Source organism: Theileria parva (genome assembly GCF_000165365.1).
Source record: "Theileria parva strain Muguga chromosome 4 map unlocalized ctg_529, whole genome shotgun sequence".
NCBI lineage: Eukaryota > Apicomplexa > Aconoidasida > Piroplasmida > Theileriidae > Theileria > Theileria parva.
The window spans coordinates 625,823-644,324 of NW_876246.1; the positions used below are offsets into that span (position 1 = coordinate 625,823).

An 18,502-nucleotide genomic window follows, 5' to 3' on the forward strand; every position below is an offset into this window, starting at 1 on the left:
ATTTTTCAATACATTTTAATATTATTTTATAAATTTTACATCTTGTATTATAGTTTGTTTTTCTAGTATAGTTAAGTTTTATTTGTAACGGTGGATGGATGAGAATCGAGTATCTCTGGATTTTCTAACAGATGAATACCTTCCGTGAGTTATAGTTAATTGTAAATATCTAGAATCAATTGACTTGTTAAAAATTGTTTTAATTTATTATGAAGATGTTTTTTTGTAACAATTATGTAAATAAAACCTAAATCCTTCCTTTAAAACTTATAAATAAGTTGTGTAACTAAGATAAAATAATAATTACCAGGTGATAAATAATGTTTAGGGGAGAATGTAGCGATAATAGCATAGATGAGGAAGAACTCAACAACTTCCTCATGGGAGAGCTGGCAGAACCAGCAAAACCGAAAAAAGCCTCATTCGCAGATAAAATAACAGCTAAAATATTCAAAAGGAAGAATAAAAAGAAAAATCAAGAGTAATATAAACTACACATTTCTTATACAGTTAAATAACAATTAGATAGGGATAAAATATATATAAACTCCGTAATATAAAGATAAAACTCCTTAATATAAAGATAATTTAGTACATTTTATACAAAGAAGAGTGTAAGGAAGAAGAAGAGAAGAAAGACGGCATCTCATAGTAGTAAATTAAACCCAGAACTAGAAAAGTTATTGCAAGAAGCAACAGATTTATATCTAAATAAAAACTTTGAAGAAGCAGTAAAAATACTAAAGGAACTGATTAGAAGAGCACCAGGACTACATGACCCATTCCACATGCTAGGACTAATATACCAGAATGAATACAACGATGTTACAACGGCGAACAGCTATTACCTGCTGGCGGCACATTTGGTTCCTACAGATACTGACCTGTGGCAAAGAATAGGAGAAATGAGTCAAGAAACCGGCAACATCGACCAGGCAATTTACTGCTTTAAAAAATGCCAAAGAGATCAAGAAGGACAAATTAACGAACAAGCAGTTTTTGCACTGGCAATTTGTTACATCGAAAAGGTAACCAATTTATTAATTTAGTTAAAGTAACCAATTTATTAATTTAGTTAAATCTACTCAAAAATATATTTGGTACATTAATAGTTAAATTTGTGTGTAATAAAAATGTGTAGAAAGACTACGATAATGCGGCGAAGAGGTTCTTGGTACTGTTCAATTTACATCCAAATGATAAGCTTATCGCAAATGAACTTTCCAGATGTTTTCAAATGATAGGAGATTTGCACTCAAGTTTGCTGGTGCTGACAGCGTATTTTAACGCAACTTTGGACTCCGAAATACTAGAGACGATCCTGGAATTGAATGTAAATTTATGCTTGTTTGAGGAGTGTTTTAAGATATTGGAGAGTATCTGTACCACAAACAGTATTGAGCCTAAACTATTACCGTTAGAACACTTAGTTTACTATGTAATCTCGTGTTTGAACCTGGATAGGCCAGTAGACCCAGAGCTAGACCTGCTGCATAACTCACAGTTAAATGTAAAATATTCATTCCTGATCGCAAATCATCTTTGTCCAAATCATTTAGAATTGTCAGTTTCATGGTTTAAAAAGGCGTTTTCATCAATAGTCTCGAGTGACCAGATAGATGTACCAACAACACTTAAGATATCAAAGTGCCTGACACTGGATAGTAACCACCATGAATTTCTAGTTAAAGTGCTGAGGACAGCACTTGAAAGTTACCCTAACAACTCCGAGCTCCTGATTAATCTCGCAGATATTCTCCTACAGCTAGGAAATATCAATGAGGCCGAAGAGCTTTTATCCAAACTCACACTAAACGATTTGGATAAAATTAAAGATATCCCAGAGTACCTTTTACATAACTATTTTACCAATATTTCATATTCCTAAGTATTGTAATTAATGATTAGGCCTATTGGTGAAGAGGAGAGAAATGAAATGTTTAATAAGCTTAACAGTGAGATAGAAGAGATAGAGTTGGAATACTTAACTGACCCCAGTGCCCGCGTTTACCCATGTTTGCTATCATATGGTAAGACAGTATCCCTGGATAAAACGAAGTTAAATGAGTGGGTTGATACATATCTGAAGGTAATAAAGGATTGTGAACTGGATACTGAAAGAGCAATTCAGAGGCTAAGTAAGGCTAGGATTATGAGGGCATCAAAACTAAATAATTTTAACCATAGTTTGAACAGAGATGAAAACTCAATTTTCATGAAAAATGAGCCTAAAAAGACAACACTCAACAAGAGTTACTCATTCCTTAAGGTTAAAAAGGAATTAAACCTAAAATCAGCCGAAGATATTTTAGGTATGTTCGGGACTACTCTGTTTAATTCTAAATTAAGATTAATTACCAGAAATTTTATTAATAACCCTAGATTAGACAAATTTCCAGGGATTAGATTTAGTTATAGTGTAATGATTTTGTTGAATAATTTTTATAGGATGGGCTGGATATGAGAGGTTAATATTTACTGCAACAGTGTTTATGTGTCTATGTAATAGAGTTAAGGAGGCAGTTGAGGTGCTTGAACTCATTTCAAACAATAAAAAGAAATACAAGTCAAATTTAGACTCAGCTGAAAGAAAATCATTGATCAAAACCGTGGAAAAAATTATTTTCAGTATGAATTACGGTAATTAGATATTTTCGACTAGTGTAATTGTGTGTATAAATTCTGTAGAATGCAGTTCCTTTGGAGGATTATTTAAGATAGCAATAACAAGTGCTAGGAATGAGTTTTTGAAGGATCCAGTGAATGGAAGTTTGGAAGGATATTCAAGGATCTTGGGGACTGGGAAACTAGCACATGCAGCTCTTCTACCACTCTCATCATCAAATGAAAGAGACGCCTTGCTAGAAAATAGGTATTTCCGCCTCTATTCCTACTTTATAATTCATATAGCTATTTACATCAGTTATACAGTTAGTTCGTAAGTTATATAGTTAGTTCGTAAGTTATATAGTTAGTTCGTAAGTTGTATATAAAGTTCATTAGTGATAAATATATTCTGATTAGGGCTTGGGTAACAAGGCAGTTGTTACAGTACCCGGACAACTTCCAGCTGTTAATGTTGGGAGGGCATTTTTGTACAATTTCGGGAAACTGGTCATATGCTAAACATGAGTACCAAAGAGCATATCAAAAGGAGCAAAATGACTCACTAGCTTCACTTTGCCTAGCAACTTCATACTTTAACTCACTCAACAATAGAATCACCGATGTATTCTATAATAGGAATTTATTTATTTAAACGATTTACTTAATATCAACTGATAGAATTAGTAAACACGATTTAGAATGTGAACAAGTCGTTGGTATTGGGAATGACATTTCTGCAAAAGTATGTGGAGCTTAGGATGAGAAGAGTGCACCAACTGGGTTTGCCGGAAACATGTACACTAGTGTTCAAGGCTGAGGGAATGTATAACATTGCAAGGTACATTCAGATTCTATTAATTAATTCATAGAGCTTATCACTTTCTTAAGTTGTTTAACCTGGCAGTGCCACTCTACGAAAACTGCCTGGAACTTGTATCTAGTATTGGGGACACTGATGTACCCAGTGACAAGGAAGTTCAGTGTCCCTGCATTCTCTGCGATTACTCCAGAATGCCAATAAGACCAATGCCAAGCTCATGTAAAGGATTCACTCCAACTTCATTCATTATTAACCACGTAAAACTACAAATTCAGAGGGTATAACATTACACATTACCTATGTATTCATTATAATGTAATTTTACACACTTTTAGTCGGCCGCCTATAACTTATTTCTAATCCACTCGCAAAATAATAACCAGATGCAAGCGAGGTATATTTCGTCAAAGTATATAATCTGGAGCTGATTCCACACATATATTTTAATATTTCTGGTGTTTAAAATAATCTAGTAACAAATTGTTTTTATTATATAATCATGGAATCTTTGTTAATATAATGTTATTTATTAGGATATTGTAGTAAATGTGAGATGTTTAGTCAGTCTGGGATTAATTTTAGGAGAATCTACAACACTGCCAGAGCTGACTTGATTTTTAAGATAAATTGCAGTAAATTTCAAATTTTGACATTTTATAATAGAAACTACTCATATTTTAATTTTAAAAACCATGAATTTGTTTTTTCACCCAAAAATTCTAATGTTATCAAAGCTGATACAAACCATGTTAATTATGTACAACACAGAGGGATAAGAACCAGGGTAATGGTATCTAACTTTGATAGTACTCACTACGTTGTTACAAACCCAAATACTGCAAAAAATTGGCCTCCAGAACATGACCATGGAAATCCAATTAGTAGAGAAAGCTGTAAAAAGTTAATGTGTGAGTTGAATGAACTCGAAATTGAACGTCTGGAGAAGATGCGCAAATTTAACGTATATTTACTCGAAATATATTAATTTTATGTGTTTAGATGCCTGAGCTTAATTTGGGAGAATTGGTGGAAGTAAAATACGAACTCTCAAGAACTCAACAAACCTTTGCTGTATTCACAGGTAATTTTAATTAATTAGTTTTTCACTAACCCATTGAAATAATAAACCATAATAATTATCATTAGGATACTGTGTTGATATTAGAAAACGGGGTTTAAACTCGTCGTTTAGTCTTAAAAACGCCTTTGATGGAGTTGGAGTTACTCAACTTTTCCCCCTATACTCGCCAAGGATTCTGAATGTAAAGGTACATTTACTCATTAATTCTATCATATGACAATTAACTCTGGCTAAATGATAATTAATTCTATTATATGATAATTAATTCTGTCGATATGATGATAATTTCAGGTAGTAAAGAGCTTGAATAAAGGAGAAACGAGTGATTACAAGCCCATAACAAGGGATTACAGATACAAATTCCACTATAACGTGAGGCATAGATTCTCTAAAAAGAGAGGAGTCCACAAACCCGGTACCTTTTTTACGAAATACGTACACGCACAATAATTATTGATATTTGGTGAATTAAATGCCTTTAGGTATTCGGAGCTTTGAGATAAGACTAAAGAACAGAATTGCTAGGTTGAAACAGAGCTACTATAGAATGAGGGCGGAAGCCGGTCTCCCTCCATACATTTGGCCTGGTCCATACAACATCAATACCAGAAAACGTTCAAAGTATAAATATACAGCTATTTATCTCTAAACACCATTATAAGAACATATGTATAATGGGTTTACAAAATGGTATAGGGAAGTTAGAGGTGAAACGTACAGAAGAATTGGATTATACAGCTTGGTAAGTATTCCCTAGTATAAATTAATATATTGCATTAAATTGTTGCAGGATGAGCAAAGAGCAAGGAGTGAGAAGCTTAGTAAGAGGAGGAAAAAATCAGCTTGGGGGAAATACAAATTACCAGGCACTGGCTACCTTGATAAACTCTCAAAATAATTCTGCTACCTTTATTATAAATATTGATTACATGTGAATGAAATTGAGTTAAATATTACAGCGTTGGGAGCGGTTAGTACTTTTACAGCATTTATAGCCCCAAAGTCCCTTTTCAACATCATAAAATGAACCCCAAATCTGAGAATGTCCCAACATCTTCGCCTCATCAAACTCATATTCCGATTCTCTAAACAAATAATCATGGTATGGTATTAGGTATGTCTAAATGTATCTGAATAAGGGTAAAATAACATTGTACTTGAAGGTAATAATATCTTCTTTTGTAACGGTGGATAGGGGTTTGAGTTCTTCATAGTTGTTTACATATTCAGAGGCTTTGAAACGTTCAATTAACTTCTGTTTACTTTCCAATGTCTCCTTCTCTTTCCGTTCCTTCGTTTCATTGAATAACTTCTCCAACTTTGTCGGATTTGCGATAAAATCTACATCCACCCCCTTACTCTTACTCTCCCAAGCAAACACCTATAATACACATTAGCCACTCACCAATAAGATTATGTACTAGGATTGGTATTATAATATTATAAGTGCATAGTATACTTCGAGTTCTTTGGGTTTATAGGTTTCTTCGGAGTTGAAATAATAGTTGTCACCTTTAAAACAGGTATTTACACCAAGTAGCGGGTCTTCGCGCATTGATCTTGATTTAGGGTCATAAAAGGCAGAATTAACATCAAGATTGATAAGGTATTTAGCCGTGTCCTCTCGAATTCTCAAATTCCTAGTGGTAGTCCGCGTCTTATCATCTTTACAATCAAACGTCTCATTCTTCACACTAAATTGAATTTATGAAATAAAACAATAAAATAAATAAATAAGTGAAAATAAGGTAAATGATTTGGCACCTGTGTTCTTTGGATTCTTCATCAGATGATTGGTCATCTTTAGAAGTGTTCATGATTTTGTTTAGAGCCCGTTCTTGTTCAAGATCTCTGAATTCCTCAACTAGCTGAAGGTGACTTGAAGGGTCGAAACCAGACCAACGATCCCGAGTTGCGTCATATCCCTTATCAGTGTTTTCAACAATATATTCATCTGGGCAAATGTTCTCATTAGTGAATTTTGCTCCTTTTTTACGTGGACGCTCGACACAGCTCTTAGCGTCGTGAGTCATGGCGCCACAATTTTCACAAGCGCCCTTCCTAAACTTAACTGCGACCTTGTTCGTAACACCTCTGAGTGTTACGTAATCTATTGGAGCCTTTTGAACCTCATTAACCCGCTGATGGCGTAAACCTGTTCAATAAACATTTTGTATTTTTCATAAATAATTGGAATAAATTATAAAAACATACTTGGTTCACCCTGATCTAAATACCAAGGAGCTTTAGAAATATATTGAGGGATATGAGGGTTTATATCATTCCCTAACTCATCCTTGAGGGCGGGAACAGTACCAGCCCTCCGGGCTTCATCCAACTCACGGTCCCGCTTCAAGCTTTCCCTTGATTTGGAATTTATTAAACTCATTGTTAAATTTTACACTACATTTTAAAATGTATAAACTAAATATACTCAAGATATAAATTGTTAGGCTAACCAAATATAACAAATGCTGAACATAATATTAAACATTATAAACTTTAATTAAGTTCCATATTTTAAAATGGATTTATTTAAGATGATTAATTGGAAATAATTGATCAAGAAGTGTAAGAAATAAGTTAGGAATCCATAATGTGTTATTAAATGAAAATAATCAATATTCTATAGAATATTATATATAAAATTGTTATATAGATTGAAAATCTTAATTTAATAAATAATTGACTAAAATGCAAATTTTATGCTCACTGGCACCGGTAACCCAAGAGATAAATGAATTAAATATAAAAACAATCAGTACTATCCCGATTCCTTTCCATATAAAAACATACTTATAAAACATGTTATTGAAATATATAAAGACAAAATGTGTAGCCTTTAAACTGCATAAGTTATATCTGGGGGATTAGGACCACAAAGAAGGATAAGATACTTAAATTTCTGGCCTTAATATTAAGTGATATAGGCATAACATGTGCCTATAAGTGTTTTGTATATTATACTTTGACATTTTTTAATACTTTTGACTGTGTATTTAAAAATTGATACACATTTATTCATAATTGAAAATGTATTAAACTTTTAAATTTTCTCTCTTTTAATGTAAAATATTCCCTTTAATTTAATGTAATTTCGTTTGTTTAATAATCTTTCATATCGCACCTTAATATTTGTCGGTAAAATGGGAAATCAAGGCCAGCTTCTGAGCTTCTGCTCCATGATTTCCACAGCAAAAAATAAAGGGACCCTTTTAAGAAATGTAGCTCTCGTAATTACTGGTATTTCTCATCCTCAATATTTATGTGTAGTTTATATGTATGCCGGAGTCATGTTCATACTCTTGAGGCATTTTTTTGAAGATTTAACCCTCTATGGACTCGGTATTATTGGTGGATTCAACCTACTCTTCTTTCTATTCTTCATCAGCTTCATTCGAGTATTCATTATAATCTTCCTATCTTAACCTAATGAATTTAACTAAATATTTATTTATTAGTTGTCGTGAGTTTACAATTATTTTTAGTCTGCCGTGACGGATCCTGGTGTTGTTCCATTGAATTGGGGGTTTTATATGGGTGATGATACAAAGAGGAGAAGGTATTGCAAAATTTGCAATGTTTGGAAACCTGACAGGACACACCACTGTTCCTCATGTAACCGATGTGTTTTAAATATGGACCACCACTGCCCCTGGATTGGAAATTGTGTTGGATTCTATAACCGTAAATATTTCATGCAACTCTTAGTGTACTCAATTTTCGCACTTGGTTTTACCCTTTTACAATCGTAAGTCACTCCAGACATTGTTTATAGTCTCAATGATAATCATTATTGTAGAGTATTATACTTGTATAATGAGACCATTGAGAATTCGATGGACGAATTTGATGAAGTCGGCCCAAAGGCCGTCTCTTACATTTACGTTTGTGGTATGATCTTTATCGGACTTGCCCTTATTATTGCTCTCATTCCATTCTTACAATTCCACTTCAAGTATACTATATTTATTAATACTCTATATATGCTATTGAGTACAATTCTAACACTATAATTTTCAGATTAGTATTGAGGAACTCGACAACGATAGAGAATTTGGACGATTCTAACAAGGATTCGGGGATTTATGACATGGGGGTCGGTGCTAATTTACAACAAGTTTTCGGTGCGAACCCGCTTTGTTGGTTCGCTCCTTGTAACCTGCCTCTAAATAGACCTGTTGGTGACGGTGTAAGATGGTCTCAGTATTGTTACAATCCAATACCTGATAAAGTTTAATTCTTTCAACATACTCACTAATTATCCATGGCTATATATTTACCAGTGAATACCTCATTCTATGTACCATCGAATATACAATGTACAATATACAAGTGTATAAGAAAGTGTAAGATTTGTAAAAAATTAAGGATCATATTACAAATTATATTAAATATAAAACATTAAAATGAAAATTGGAATGATTCATCTGGTTTCCTTATTTTTTCTTAGGTTTTTCTTTTGGAACCTGATTCAAATCCAAACCACCAAGAAGTTCTTGTAGTAATAGAAATTTGTATTCTGTTCTTATGTCTTCTGGGAAATCTTCAAATTTCACTTTGTTGTTTTTGCTTTTCATTAGTTTAACGTATTGTTGAACTTTGTATCTTCTTTGTTCAAGACTCTCAGTATTTTTTCTCTTTGCGGGGGTCTTTGTGGTTTTCTTTTCAGCTGGTAGTGGTTTTGGGTCAAGAACAAGTTCGCCAATGGTCTTTTGTACTGTCCTGTAACTTAGGTATTTCTTGTGTTTTTCGCTGAACGCAACTGGTCTCTCAGCAGACTCTATTTTCTGTACGTGCCCTTCTACTTTGTATGACTTGAGCTGGTCTGGGACTGCAACGAGATAATTTTTCTCGTTGTAGTGAGGAGCACCGGGCATATACTTGTACAAGCTAAACAAATCACATTCTCCGTACAACTTCTCTGGCACTTCTTCTTTTGCAACTACACTGTATTCTCCAAGAACAATGCCTAAAGAACATTAATATACATTTAGTTTTAGATTAATATTAAAATTATGGAGGGTAAATAGTAGAAATGAGTATAATAAAGTAAAATATCTAGGTAGAGTAATACCTTTGAAGGTCAGTAAATAATTGTGTGCAGCCTTAGACTTTTCGTTGTCTCCGAATGAGGCACATGTTGCAATGATGTGGTATGATTTTGCGCTTTCTTTAGCGTAGGTGACAGAGGATTTAAGTGCCTTCTGGACTGGAATCTTGGATTGACCTAATTCTGTAAGGCAAGTTGTGGGTAATATGTCAGATATTCCAAAAAATACTTTAAAGTCATCCCTATTGAATTTAAGCTTGACTTCACTATAATTACCCTTCAAGTGGCCTGATGGTCCTGATTCATTAATTGTTACTAAGTCATTCTTAGTCGTGAATTTGAAGCCAGTGAATACTGGACGTTCGAATGGTTCATTGTCAATTTCGAACTTAATGTCATCATAGGTCTTAAGGTTAACCTTGCCAAATGATTGGGTGCTTTCGCATAATAAATTTGATTCGCCTATGACTAGTTTAGATTTCTCGTCAAGCGGGATTATGTCCACAAATACAGGGTGCTGGTATACTCCATTCACTGATATTCCGTAAGTCGTAGGAACGAATTTTTTGAGGTCAGCCTTTAATTCGGATGCAAATTTATTGTTTACTAATGCTATCATTGAAAATGATGCGCCCATTTTGTTCGCATGTGAATGTGCCTATAATAATAAATTAACAAAATAAGAAAATATAAATTAGTAGTATAAATAACAAGATATTTTAAATAAAATGAAATCAATGTCTAAATGACTCACAAATGCTTCATCTAAGGAGAATTCAAAGGCATCTCTTACTGATTTATACTTTTTATGTTCTCGTACTTCACGGATCCTACACAATATATGTAATTGTTCTTAGGTTATAGTTAAAGAATATAATAATTAGATTTTTGCTTACAATATCTTATAGGGGTTTAGTTTCAAGGTGTGGAACGTTGAATTTTTCGAATCAAAGAATCTAACAAGCGTGTTAGCGAAAAACATTTCTTTTTCTTCTTCAAACAGGCCTTTAATAAAATTTTCAAGCATTGGCATGAAGTCAGATTCCTTGCATATTCCAGTATTGTCTTCGCATATTTCACCGGCAATCATTTGTTTCCTTATTGTTTCAACAGCAGTATCATCAAGGAAAATGTACAATAAGTGTTCGTAGAAACGTTTTGACTTCATCAACTCCATTGCTGGTTTTACTCTATCAGAGTATGCCAAACTAAAAAATCATGAAGTTGTTCATATAATAAATGTGTGCTTATTTATTAATATCTATGTTTATAAATTACCTCAATGGTTCTGTGACAGTGACACGATAACCATCTTTCTTTTCTTCGTCAACAACTGTGACTGAAATATCACCATGATCAGATGTTTTTGGTCCTAGCCAGGGCTTTTGGCAGTCAAACATTCTTGTAAAGATGTATGTTGCGTTGTCGCCGGATCTGAACATGGAAGATGAGAATTTGGTATCGGCAGCCAAGCATGGAACAAGACTAGCTCCAAGGTCATTGATTCTTGAAAATGAGTATTCTTGGGTGAAAACCGATTCACTCAGGGGATTAGGGGTAAACATTCCGCCTCTTAATAATGGCTCAGGATCCACATACAAAGTCATTTTTTCATATGGAAATTTGTTAACACCAGTTGTATCGAAGGAAAGGTTGACAGAAAAGGTGTATTCAGTGCCTGTCTTATATGATGGGTCAAAGAAAAACTCGACGTACTTTAAGCCATCGGTTTTAACTTCAAATATTCCATCAAATGTGTTTAGAAGTTCACCACTAACATATTTGCCGACAAGTTTTTTTACTTTCGAATCAAGCTCGAAGTGCACCACAAGTCTGTTATTGATGGCAGCTTTGATCTTGAATTGCATGACAATTAATCCAGATTTCCTGACCAAATAGGGTCCAGTTACCTTCACTTCGGATGATTTAGGTGAATAAACATCAGATAATGCAACTGGTACCTTGGGAAAGACGTTAAGCGGTAAGTTTCCACTTTTACCAACCAGGCTAAACCTAAGATAGTCAGGGTCGTACAAGTTCAAAAGGTGTTTATCTTTACTCCTGAAAACTATTGTGATCTTGTGGAACTTGTCGTTGTCGTCATCTGTTAATCTAAGATTATATTCGAATTCAACGGAGAGTCTGTTTAATGAACGGGTGACGCCCTTGTTCCTGGGCAACAACTTGTTCTTATCATAATCTGCTTCAGTGGGAAGTCCAAAGAACTCCTGGTCAGGCCTGCCGGCAGTAAGCTTAAGGGTAGCTTTCTGTCCTGCCAACTTGGCATTAGCTGAAAGGTATACCTTCATGACATTGAAGTTGTCAACTTTAGTTATAGCGTACATTAGAGTCTGGGGTACATTCATTTCGACTTTAGCAGTGCCTCCATATAATAAATATCTCCTTGAGTGGGCGAGTTTGTAGAAATCACCAAATAGCTCTTTAACCACACCTGAGCATTCATCCGCAACGAACTTATACTTTGTATTAGAACTAATCTCATCATTGAAGTCTACATTCTCCAAATCAATCGAAGCTACATAAGGCTTGAGGTAGAAGTGGGCTGAGACTTCAGATGACTTATGTGTTAAATATAATGACTCATCAGTTCCTGAGAGGTCCATGATGATTTTAAGGGTTTTCATATTTTCTAAATAAGATTTGACTGTACTATAAGTAACTCTGCCCTTTTCAGCCTCATATTTGCAAGTAAGGTAGTAAAGTTTTGGTGTACAATCAGGCTTGCATAACTTAGTTTCATCTAATTTTTTGCCTGCAAATGACTTTGGTAAGTCTATCACAATATCAAATTGGGTAGGATATAACGTTTCGTACTTGATTTTCTCATCCGCAGTAAATTCCAAACTCAAAGTTTGTGAACCGTTTGAAGGTTTACGTTCAAATTTGGCTTCAATTTTGAGGTTATTGCGTAATGGCAATTCGTATTTTGGTTCAGATAAATCATAGCCAAAGTAGTATGAACAAAATGCTGATTGGAAAGAATTCTTCTCGAAGTGCTTCATCATAATCGCAGCTGTAATAGGTGTTTTAGTTAAACACTTCATTTCTTTAATAGCTCTTTCTTTGATATGATTTTTAATACCCAGGGCCAATACAAACTCGTCATAATAAGTACTTATACTGGTAGAACTTAAATCTTTTCTTAACGCGAAATCTGCTGAAAAGGTATATAAACCAAGCTTCAAAGTATCTTGAAAATGATAGAAATTAATAACTAGATCATCTGTTGATTTTATAGTTTTAATTTCATTTTCTAAAGAAGTGGAATCGTTAACACCTATGGGTTTTGAAAGTTTGCTCTCAAGGTTAAATATAATATCCAAAAAGGCGTAGTTTGAGCATTTTCCTATGAAGCCGCCACCTTTAACTTTTTCTGCCAAAGCTGCATAAGATGCGTCATCAACTTTCGAGTCTCTGACTTTAGAGAAATCGCCAAGATATTCAAGTTTAGAGTTATGTTGTAATTTGAGATTCAATGGGTACAGAAGAGAGAATACAAAAAAGGAATTCCTTTGAGCATTAAAATCCCTGGTGCTGAGGTTCCTTTCAACTATTAGTTCGAAATCTACATGGATATTATCTTTATCTTTTGTAATTTTAGGGTAATTTTTCAACCTTAAAAATGGGAAATCAGAAACGTTGTGACATCTTACAATGTTAAGTAATAAAAAAAATGCAAATCCAATTTTCATTTTTTTATAAGAATTTTATATAAATATAAATATATGGATGTGTAAATAAATGTACATGTAATTTTAAAGGCGTACATAAAATAAAGATGCGATACTTGTATTCAAGTACAAAGGGAACCATAGTATAAAGTACGAAATATACAGAATTGTCAAACGCAAGAACTTATTTAAATATATTGAAGCTTATAAATGTATTAGAATTAGCTATTGAATGATATAAGAAAAATAAAAATTTTGGGGGAACTAAAATTTTTGAATATTTATAACGAGACATAGCTCTTGTTAATAAGATATATACCATTTTAATATTAAAAATAAATTAAATCGGGTAAATATAAAAAAATGTGTAATAAATAAACTAATCTGAAATAAAATTGATTTTATGAGGCTATAACAATACTGTTTAAACAATTAAATTAACTTTATCTATATAATTCTTGATTCATTTTTCATATGTTTAAATTTTATAATAATAAAAATAATTTTAATCCTAATTTAGACATTGATTCATTTATTTATAAAATTGATTCCATAAATTCTAAAAACTATCCTTATTTAAAACACTTTTCCGCTTCCGAGGTATTTTATTTATTAGTTCTAGTGTTTAGATTTACAAATGGAACGGAATCTTAACTTCCTTGAGCTCGAACTTTGGTAAAATGAGCTCTGGAAACATCGTACACATTTTTCAAGACGGTACTTTATCACTAAATTATCGTTTAACTCATGAATAACAGGAAACGAAACATTAACTGACATGTTAAAGGAAATAAATAAGGCTAAGGAAAGTATTTTTCTGGAGATGTACATCTTTGATGATTCTCCCGTGGCAGAAATCTTTGCAAACGCACTTAAGATCGCGTCATTACGCGGCTGTAAAATAGTTTTACTATTAGACTACGTAATCGAATTGCTTATATAAACCAATTTGCCTATTGTTAACTAGTTCACATCCATAAATTTTATTTTAGATTTCATACTAGTGAATTTTGTTTTAGATTGGTTCTATTCGATTTTCCAGTAAAATTCAGCGTGAATTAGAAGAATTAGGAGTTGAAATCCACTTTTTCAACCCCTTAAGACTGAACAACTCTATAGGACCAATTACCTATAGAAACCATAAGAAACTTTTAATTATTGATCAGAAAACTGCTTTTTGTGGATCACTCAATATTTGCCGTAATTCAGTCGGAGAGGATCTTGGAGGTGATGGTGGATACATTGATGTCAGTGTTAAACTGAATGGTCCATCAGTATACGACCTTTGCATGTCATTTCTGGGATCACTTAAAATAGCTAATGTACACATTGACGGGTTGACAATTTCAGAGAGGGCTGAACCAATACCCGGCGGTTCTATTGTCCAAATCTTTGAATCAAACACTAGAAAAAATAAAAAAGATGTTCTTAATTCATTGCTTCTGGTGATTTCCAAAGTAATTATAATAGTTTCAGACTTATTTATACATAAGTAACCTGTGGATATATGAATTTAGGCATCAAATAGCATACATTTGTCAACAAGTTACTTTATACCTCCAGGCTCTCTGAGAAGGTCGCTGATCTCTGCCAAGAACAGAAATCTCAATATAAGGATGTTACTTTCAGGCAACTCTGATCTCCCCGGTGATACTTCATCGACTTACTACATCCTTAAGAAGTTCTTTGTATCTATTTTACGCTATTACTCACATTTTATCTATAAATGCACTAGTTTAATAGTTAATTAGAGGAGCCGGTTTGCAAAGCCCTTCAGGGATAACTTTAGAGTATTTATGACCAAGAACAGACACTACCACGGGAAGGTAATGGTGGTGGATGACATTTGGAGCTCCATCGGCAGTTTTAATTGGGATAGGTTAGTAAACTTTACTAACATAATGAAATAGGCTATCAAGTAGAAGGAATATGGAACTAACTCTGGGCATTTTCGATCCATTAGTGGCACACAAACTGAAGCAAATTCAACTTGAAAATGAAAAGGAGTCTTACGAGTATACTAGAAATGACTCTTTAAACAGATTGAAGATACTGAAGATGTACGACTGCATCACGTACCATATCGCTCGGTTTTCGGGTAAACCCTAAATTTTTATGATTTTTAGAAGGTAATCTCGTTGATGGCCTATCAAATGAAAGGTTTAACGTTGTTTTCAAGAAGACTTTCATACGAACATTCGTAGACCAAAACGTTAGCGAGATGTTCCTAACCTCAAATATCTCATCCGTATAAAATAATAAGCTGAAATATTCCAATCTATAAAATTTTAAAATGAAAACTCTTCGGTAAAACTAGATGTAAATAATGTTTAATATGAAATGTGTAAATTAATGTTTAATAATGGAATCTGTAAATTAATGTTTAATATTAAAAATAAACGAATTATTCAACTGATAATTACTAGTGGTTGATGTTAAGAATGCGTCCAATCTCGTCGGAAACTTCCGACTGTGATACATGAGAGTCGAGACTAGACAACAAATAGCAGTATTTTTGAAGTTGCTCATTCGACTTTTGCACCCACTCCAACTCAGTCCCAAGCCTTTCAAACTCCTTCTTATATACCTTCTCAGTCCTGTTTAGCATATCCTTCAAAGCCATGTTTTCTGACTTTAAATCCTGAACTTGGGACCTCAATTTGGAAACTAGAAAATTATGGTCCAAGTCGACGTCGTTTACAGGAAATGGAGAAGAATCAGGTGTGTTATCACCTTTGTTAAAGTAAGCAGGAAATGTAAGTGATCTTTTGGGAAGTTTTGACTGATTTTGACAGATTACAGAATGAGTTAAATTGAGGTTTTGAATATTTAGTTTGGACTGAAGTTGGCATTCAAGCTAAGAATTTATTAAAAACGAAAGGGTACCTTTTTAACAACTTCATTCCAATTATAAATTTCTTGGTCTAAAGACTAAAAATTATTAGTTTTTAAACCTACCTCGACTCTCTTTTTAAGGTTTGAGCACTCTAAATCTTTGTCGTGAGAGTAAACCCTCAAAGTAAAATGATCCTTCAAAAGGTCAGAATGTTCTAAAAGCTCTCTTGAAAGGTTTTCGTTATCCTCCTTGAGTAAACTGTTCTCAAGTTCAAGTTGCTTTATCTAAGAGTTTATTGAATGTGCAGAGAAATACCCTAGTTGTATTTAACCTCTTAAAATTGATAAAGTCGTTATGTTCCTTTTTCAGAGATTCACTGAGCCTACCAGGAATATGTAAGATATAATATAAAATAATTTGGTATGAAATTACTCTAGAATTTTATTTGAGTTGAGGGTTAAAATTTCACGAAAATGGTTGGGATCGTGAAATGGTTGATTTTCGCAATAATTGGTAGATGCACTTCTATTTTTTAACTCATTTGGTTTTCCAATCATAAGAAATCATATGTAACTTTGGATTTGAAGGATGTGTAACGATTTTGCCCTGTTCAAGTGCTTGTGTATCAAACGGCTGTGGTGGATTCTGTTTAAAATAGGGCAAATCAAGTGATACAAAGGAATGAACAGTGTCTAGATTTATTTTATTGAGATAGTTTTTCTTTATAGAATCAATATTGTCCTTTATAACCCTTTCGACATCATGAGATTTTGAAAATATTATAAAGTGGCAGAATGTTATTTTATCCAGACAGTTTCCCTTAAAATTCCTCAAATCCATTTCTTCCTTATTATTACCCCAAACTATTTTTTCTTTTTGAAAGTCATAAATAAATGTGGATTCAGAGTCCTTAATAATTCCGTAGATTAAATCTTCGTCTGATTTCGGCTCCTCGTAATCAACATTTAAAAATTTCAAGAAGTTTTCCAGACCTGTTTTTGCTAAAACGTCTTTAGATTTATTTGATATTAACATATTAAATGTATCATCTGGTTCCTTTACCACCTCTTCGCATGTTAAGCTTAATTCAGGACGATAACTAACACAGTATCTCAAGATTTCTTTCATATATCTCTTACTTATTGTTTTCACAATCAATTTCAAATGTCCGTAATCGCAGTCTTTACTCTGTATTCTTCTGTTCAGATAATCTACGAACTCAAGAAAAAGACAAAACACATCCTCGAGACCAGCACCTCTAAGTTCAAATTTAGTCAGAAAGTATACGAATGCTAACTCGTCTTCAGTGGGTCTGTTTTCTAAAACCAATATTCCAAGTTTTTGGAGAGGATCCACGGGTTTTTCTTTCTTTTCAACTTCAGCCGATTCATCAACATGCTTGAGTATTTTGTAAAGTTGTGAAAATAAGTTCAATATAGTCTCTTTGTGTGATTCAGCAAACTGTAGATTATTTTCACCCGTCTTTAGATAGTCAAAATTTTGTATATCTTTAGGTTTAGATATTTTAGATAAAAGTTCCATTCTTGATCTTGAAGACTTGCGGAATGCCAAACAGGCCAGAAGTCCCCAATGTGATTTCATAATTTTCCTTCCATGGCGGATTGTATCACAGAATAATGATCGTGATCCGAATTTAGAGTTTTTAAATAAGCTTTCCAACACGTCTAACCTATTATTATCCCTGCATAGTAACAGTACTCTGCGATAAAATCCATCAAAGACTGAAAAAATTGGTAACGCATTGAGGATTTCTTCTAAGGATAAAAAATCAGAAAACTTTCCAGCTCTATATTCTACGTAATGTTTTATTCCATTTCTAAGTCCTAATCCAGGATAAACTTTTGAAGATTTCAGGAGATTATTTAGGAACCTTGAATACACAGCTCCAAACATTGGCGAGTTTGAGAGCACGCTAGATCTAAAATCATGAAATAGTTTATGTGTTGTAATCTCATTTCTTTTAAAACACATCCATCTGTAAGCATTTGTGTTACATTAAACTAACTTGACTATCTCAAGGAAGGTTGACTTAACCTTGGCAAAATCTTTATATGTAGACTCATCCTATTATTATTTATATTTGTATAAAATTACCTGCACTCTTTGTAATAAATTTTCAATCGTCGTGTATTCCACATCGGCAGTCTGATTAAGAATTTTGATGAATCGTTCCCTGGGATTCTTGTAGTATGGAAGTCTGAGTGAAACTCCATCCCTATTGTACACTTTTTGATTTGCGATTCTTTTTTGTACATGTGTTCCTAATTTATATGAGTTTATTGAGGAATCTCTCGTCCTTATGATTGGACTTGCGATAAATGCTGTTTTCGTTCTCAAAGATTCCACACATTTATATATAATTATGTATAATACAATATGACATTTCATTAAT

At 33.3% G+C, this 18,502-nt stretch overlaps 9 protein-coding genes across 9 annotated transcripts; 4 read left to right on the forward strand and 5 right to left on the reverse strand.

Moving 5' to 3' along the window:
• Positions 1-94: 94 nt before the first annotated feature.
• GTF3C3 (Tetratricopeptide repeat family protein) lies at positions 95-3,855 on the forward strand (the record flags this gene model as incomplete). The annotated part of the gene is made up of 11 exons (XM_061305971.1): positions 95-144; positions 329-481; positions 593-1,028; positions 1,142-1,845; positions 1,909-2,312; positions 2,449-2,640; positions 2,689-2,872; positions 3,025-3,229; positions 3,306-3,445; positions 3,477-3,705; positions 3,763-3,855. The coding sequence occupies 11 exons, from the start codon at positions 95-97 to the stop codon at positions 3,853-3,855; spliced, it is 2,790 nt and encodes a 929-aa protein (XP_061161138.1).
• Positions 3,856-3,980: 125 nt separating this feature from the next.
• TpMuguga_04g00324 (Ribosomal protein L19 family protein) lies at positions 3,981-5,406 on the forward strand (the record flags this gene model as incomplete). Its single annotated transcript, XM_758866.2, has 7 exons — positions 3,981-4,388; positions 4,427-4,508; positions 4,574-4,695; positions 4,800-4,923; positions 4,991-5,129; positions 5,205-5,250; positions 5,299-5,406. The coding sequence occupies 7 exons, from the start codon at positions 3,981-3,983 to the stop codon at positions 5,404-5,406; spliced, it is 1,029 nt and encodes a 342-aa protein (XP_763959.2).
• A 48-nt stretch (positions 5,407-5,454) lies between these two features.
• slu7 (Pre-mRNA splicing Prp18-interacting factor family protein) lies at positions 5,455-6,897 on the reverse strand (the record flags this gene model as incomplete). Its single annotated transcript, XM_758867.1, has 5 exons — positions 5,455-5,593; positions 5,666-5,889; positions 5,968-6,202; positions 6,273-6,663; positions 6,723-6,897. 5 exons carry the CDS (start codon positions 6,895-6,897, stop codon positions 5,455-5,457), a joined length of 1,164 nt encoding a protein of 387 aa, XP_763960.1.
• Positions 6,704-8,748, forward strand: Zdhhc20 (DHHC palmitoyltransferase family protein; the record flags this gene model as incomplete). The annotated part of the gene is made up of 5 exons (XM_758868.2): positions 6,704-7,751; positions 7,782-7,909; positions 7,997-8,259; positions 8,311-8,466; positions 8,532-8,748. Exons 1-5 carry the CDS (start codon positions 7,655-7,657, stop codon positions 8,746-8,748), a joined length of 861 nt encoding a protein of 286 aa, XP_763961.1. The 5' UTR covers positions 6,704-7,654.
• Positions 8,749-8,947: 199 nt separating this feature from the next.
• TpMuguga_04g00327 (uncharacterized protein) lies at positions 8,948-10,738 on the reverse strand (the record flags this gene model as incomplete). Its single annotated transcript, XM_758869.1, has 4 exons — positions 8,948-9,480; positions 9,586-10,219; positions 10,316-10,391; positions 10,458-10,738. 4 exons carry the CDS (start codon positions 10,736-10,738, stop codon positions 8,948-8,950), a joined length of 1,524 nt encoding a protein of 507 aa, XP_763962.1.
• A 97-nt stretch (positions 10,739-10,835) lies between these two features.
• TpMuguga_04g00328 (uncharacterized protein) lies at positions 10,836-13,274 on the reverse strand (the record flags this gene model as incomplete). The annotated part of the gene is made up of 1 exon (XM_758870.1): positions 10,836-13,274. The coding sequence occupies one exon, from the start codon at positions 13,272-13,274 to the stop codon at positions 10,836-10,838; it is 2,439 nt and encodes an 812-aa protein (XP_763963.1).
• A 410-nt stretch (positions 13,275-13,684) lies between these two features.
• ywiE (PLD-like domain protein) lies at positions 13,685-15,627 on the forward strand. The gene is made up of 8 exons (XM_758871.2): positions 13,685-13,853; positions 13,883-13,970; positions 14,012-14,175; positions 14,273-14,710; positions 14,771-14,941; positions 15,005-15,132; positions 15,164-15,351; positions 15,380-15,627. Exons 1-8 carry the CDS (start codon positions 13,728-13,730, stop codon positions 15,505-15,507), a joined length of 1,431 nt encoding a protein of 476 aa, XP_763964.1. The 5' UTR covers positions 13,685-13,727; the 3' UTR covers positions 15,508-15,627.
• TpMuguga_04g02715 (uncharacterized protein) lies at positions 15,598-16,646 on the reverse strand (the record flags this gene model as incomplete). The annotated part of the gene is made up of 5 exons (XM_061306212.1): positions 15,598-16,110; positions 16,140-16,184; positions 16,212-16,373; positions 16,405-16,471; positions 16,522-16,646. The coding sequence occupies 5 exons, from the start codon at positions 16,644-16,646 to the stop codon at positions 15,676-15,678; spliced, it is 834 nt and encodes a 277-aa protein (XP_061161846.1). The 3' UTR covers positions 15,598-15,675.
• Positions 16,627-18,498, reverse strand: TpMuguga_04g02195 (uncharacterized protein; the record flags this gene model as incomplete). The annotated part of the gene is made up of 3 exons (XM_758873.2): positions 16,627-18,085; positions 18,116-18,174; positions 18,205-18,498. The coding sequence occupies 3 exons, from the start codon at positions 18,496-18,498 to the stop codon at positions 16,627-16,629; spliced, it is 1,812 nt and encodes a 603-aa protein (XP_763966.2).
• Positions 18,499-18,502: the final 4 nt, after the last annotated feature.

Coding starts and splice junctions, on each gene's coding strand:
- ywiE (XM_758871.2), top strand. CDS start 13,728: ATGTTTAAATTTTATAATAATAAAAATAATTTTAATCCTAATTTAGAC. Junction 13,854..13,882: donor AACACTTTTCCGCTTCCGAG/GTATTTTATTTA, acceptor TCTAGTGTTTAG/ATTTACAAATGGAACGGAAT. Junction 14,176..14,272: donor TAGTTTTACTATTAGACTAC/GTAATCGAATTG, acceptor ATTTTGTTTTAG/ATTGGTTCTATTCGATTTTC.